General features: G+C 46.2%; 1 protein-coding gene across 1 annotated transcript; it reads right to left on the bottom strand.

Annotated features, from left to right (window-relative positions):
• Positions 1-373: 373 nt before the first annotated feature.
• LOC123782798 (olfactory receptor 52L1) lies at positions 374-1,333 on the bottom strand. Its single transcript, XM_045783109.2, has one exon. The coding sequence runs from the start codon at positions 1,316-1,318 to the stop codon at positions 374-376; it is 945 nt and encodes a 314-aa protein (XP_045639065.2). The 5' UTR covers positions 1,319-1,333.
• Between the last annotated feature and the right edge of the window lie 994 nt (positions 1,334-2,327).

Raw genomic sequence — 2,327 nt, 5'->3', positions numbered from 1 at the left:
AAGCAAAGGTTAGGACTTCCCATTTCCTTACCAGATGATGTTGCACAGTCATTAGGCGAAGCCAGAAAAAAATGGCATATGCAATGCTATATCTTTTCTCCAGTCCTCAAGTCCCCTCAATACAGGAATAGAGAAATGTTGGGATCATAAGCAAAAGAAAGCACAGCCAAATAATCACAACTCCAGTTATCCAGGTAATCAAATTAGTGATGGAGCCAAATGTCCAGAGGTGCTCTTTGCCATAAGACTAATAGGACTAGAAGGATTCCTCACTGTGGAATGATCTCTAGCCACATAGCCTTGATCAGCCAGGGGCTCCTGGCAATTCCTTTAGCAGGAGACTCAGAAGAAAATAACTGAGATGTGTTCAGATCTATCCTTTAATGGAGAAAACCCTAAGTACTCGCTGGCGGATCTGCCGAGTCTTCACCCCATAGACAAGAGGGTTGAGTGCTGGTGGCACAAGGAGGTACAGTGTGGCCAGAAGAACATGGACGTGATGGGGTACATGGTGGCCAAAGCGATGAGTGAGGAAGGAGAACATTCCAGGAACATAGAAGATCAGGATGACACAAATATGAGACCCACATGTGCTAAAGGCCTTAAGTCGGGCCTCACTCCCAGGTACCTTCAGCACAGTCTGGAGGATGAGGGTATAGGAAATACCAATGGCCACGACATCTAGCCCAACCACAAGCAGGGCCACTGCCAACCCGTAAGCTCGGTTCACTGTGGTTTCTGAGCAGGCAAGTTTTACCACAGCCATATGTTCACAGTAGGCATGGCCTATGATGGTGGCCTGGCAGAAGATGAGTCTCTGCAACAGGATAGGGAAGGGGAGGAGGAGGACCAACCCCCGCACCAGCACTGCCATCCCAATGCGCCCTATGATCCCCGGATGCAAGATGGTAGAATGGTGCAGAGGGTGACAAATGGCTACATAGCGATCCAGAGCCATGGCCACAAGCACACCCGACTCCATGGAAGAGAACGCATGGATGAAGAACATCTGGATCAGGCAGACAGCGTACCCAATCTCATGGGCATGAACCAGGAGCACCGCAAGGGTTTTGGGCGCAGTGGAGGAGGCCAGCACCAGGTCAATGCCAGACAGCATGGCCAGAAAGAGGTACATAGGCTGGTGCAAGGATGGGTCAGTCCAGATGATGAAGAGGATGCTGACATTGCCCATTACAGCAACGAGATAAAGGACACACAGTGGCAATGCTATCCAGTGCTGGCTTTCCTCCAAACCGGGGATGCCCATCAGGAAAAAAGAAGGCTGGAGTGGCCTCCAGCTAGAGTTATTAAGGGCCATCGTCAATGGCTTGGACACAGAAGAGAGAAAAGAAACCAAAATCCGGATCTCTCCATTCCTGGCGGGTTATCCCAGTGTCTAGATCTGGCTACCATCTTCATGAGAAGAAAGACGCTGAAAGTGAAACACAAGCAAAGAAAGTGAGATACAAAGAAGAGAATCCCCTTTTCTTGAGATAATGTCTTTAAGGTGAGACATCCACGTGTCTGAATTACAACAGGTCTGGTTTCATTTACAGATAAGAGTAAGCATGCTGGCTTTAGAGAGATGTTAAGATCTACCATGCAGTTACTTCTCATTGGGAACGTCCACTTGAAAGGATCCTCTGTATCCCCTCTTGCCATGACTAAACACTGTAAATCAATCTGTTCTCTTGTAAAGTATTCTCCCTCAGTTTCCATAACACAGCAACCTACAGTTGTTCCTCCTTTGTCTCCCATCCCATCGCTTTCTCCATCTACCTCTCCCTCATATGTTGTTGATTCCGGGATCCCATCCTCTCCTCCCTTCCCTGTTCTGTATGTTATCTCTGATTGAGTTCATCTATTTATAATAGTTTAACCATTTATATACTTTCATTTCTTCCAAGGTTTCTGAGTCAAATACTCCAGGTCTCTGAGTCAAATGCATTTCTGCAACCCAGATGCATTTTGCATTCATCTATACTGAAATATCTATACCACATGCCCAACAAATTCAAGACGGAGTTAACTTGCCTGTTCATCCCAAATCCACTCTATCTCCTTCATGCTCATAGTTTTTTTAGTTAAATCACTATATGTACCTATCCAACCCAATGTAGAAACTTACTCATTCTTATCTCTCCTCCCTTTTACTTGTTACTAGTTCCTGTTGACTACAGTTTAACCCCTGTTGGCTCTTTTTACCCACTCATTCTTCTCACCCTACAGTGTCACTGCCTAGTGCACACTCCTAACTTCCACCACCTGGATTATTTCCTTAAGTCTCTCTGGCTTTGATTTCATACCCTTCAAACCAGTCTCTACCC

Source organism: Ursus americanus, chromosome 16, assembly GCF_024610735.1.
Source record: "Ursus americanus isolate L20-20 chromosome 16, mUrsAme1.1.p, whole genome shotgun sequence".
In the NCBI taxonomy this organism is placed as follows: Eukaryota; Metazoa; Chordata; class Mammalia; order Carnivora; family Ursidae; genus Ursus; species Ursus americanus.
Note: the sequence above shows the minus strand (reverse complement) of the source record. Positions and strands in the feature narration are given on the sequence as shown.

Excerpts from the sequence above, each read along its gene's own strand:
- LOC123782798 (XM_045783109.2), bottom strand. The coding sequence starts at position 1,318 with ATGGCCCTTAATAACTCTAGCTGGAGGCCACTCCAGCCTTCTTTTTTC.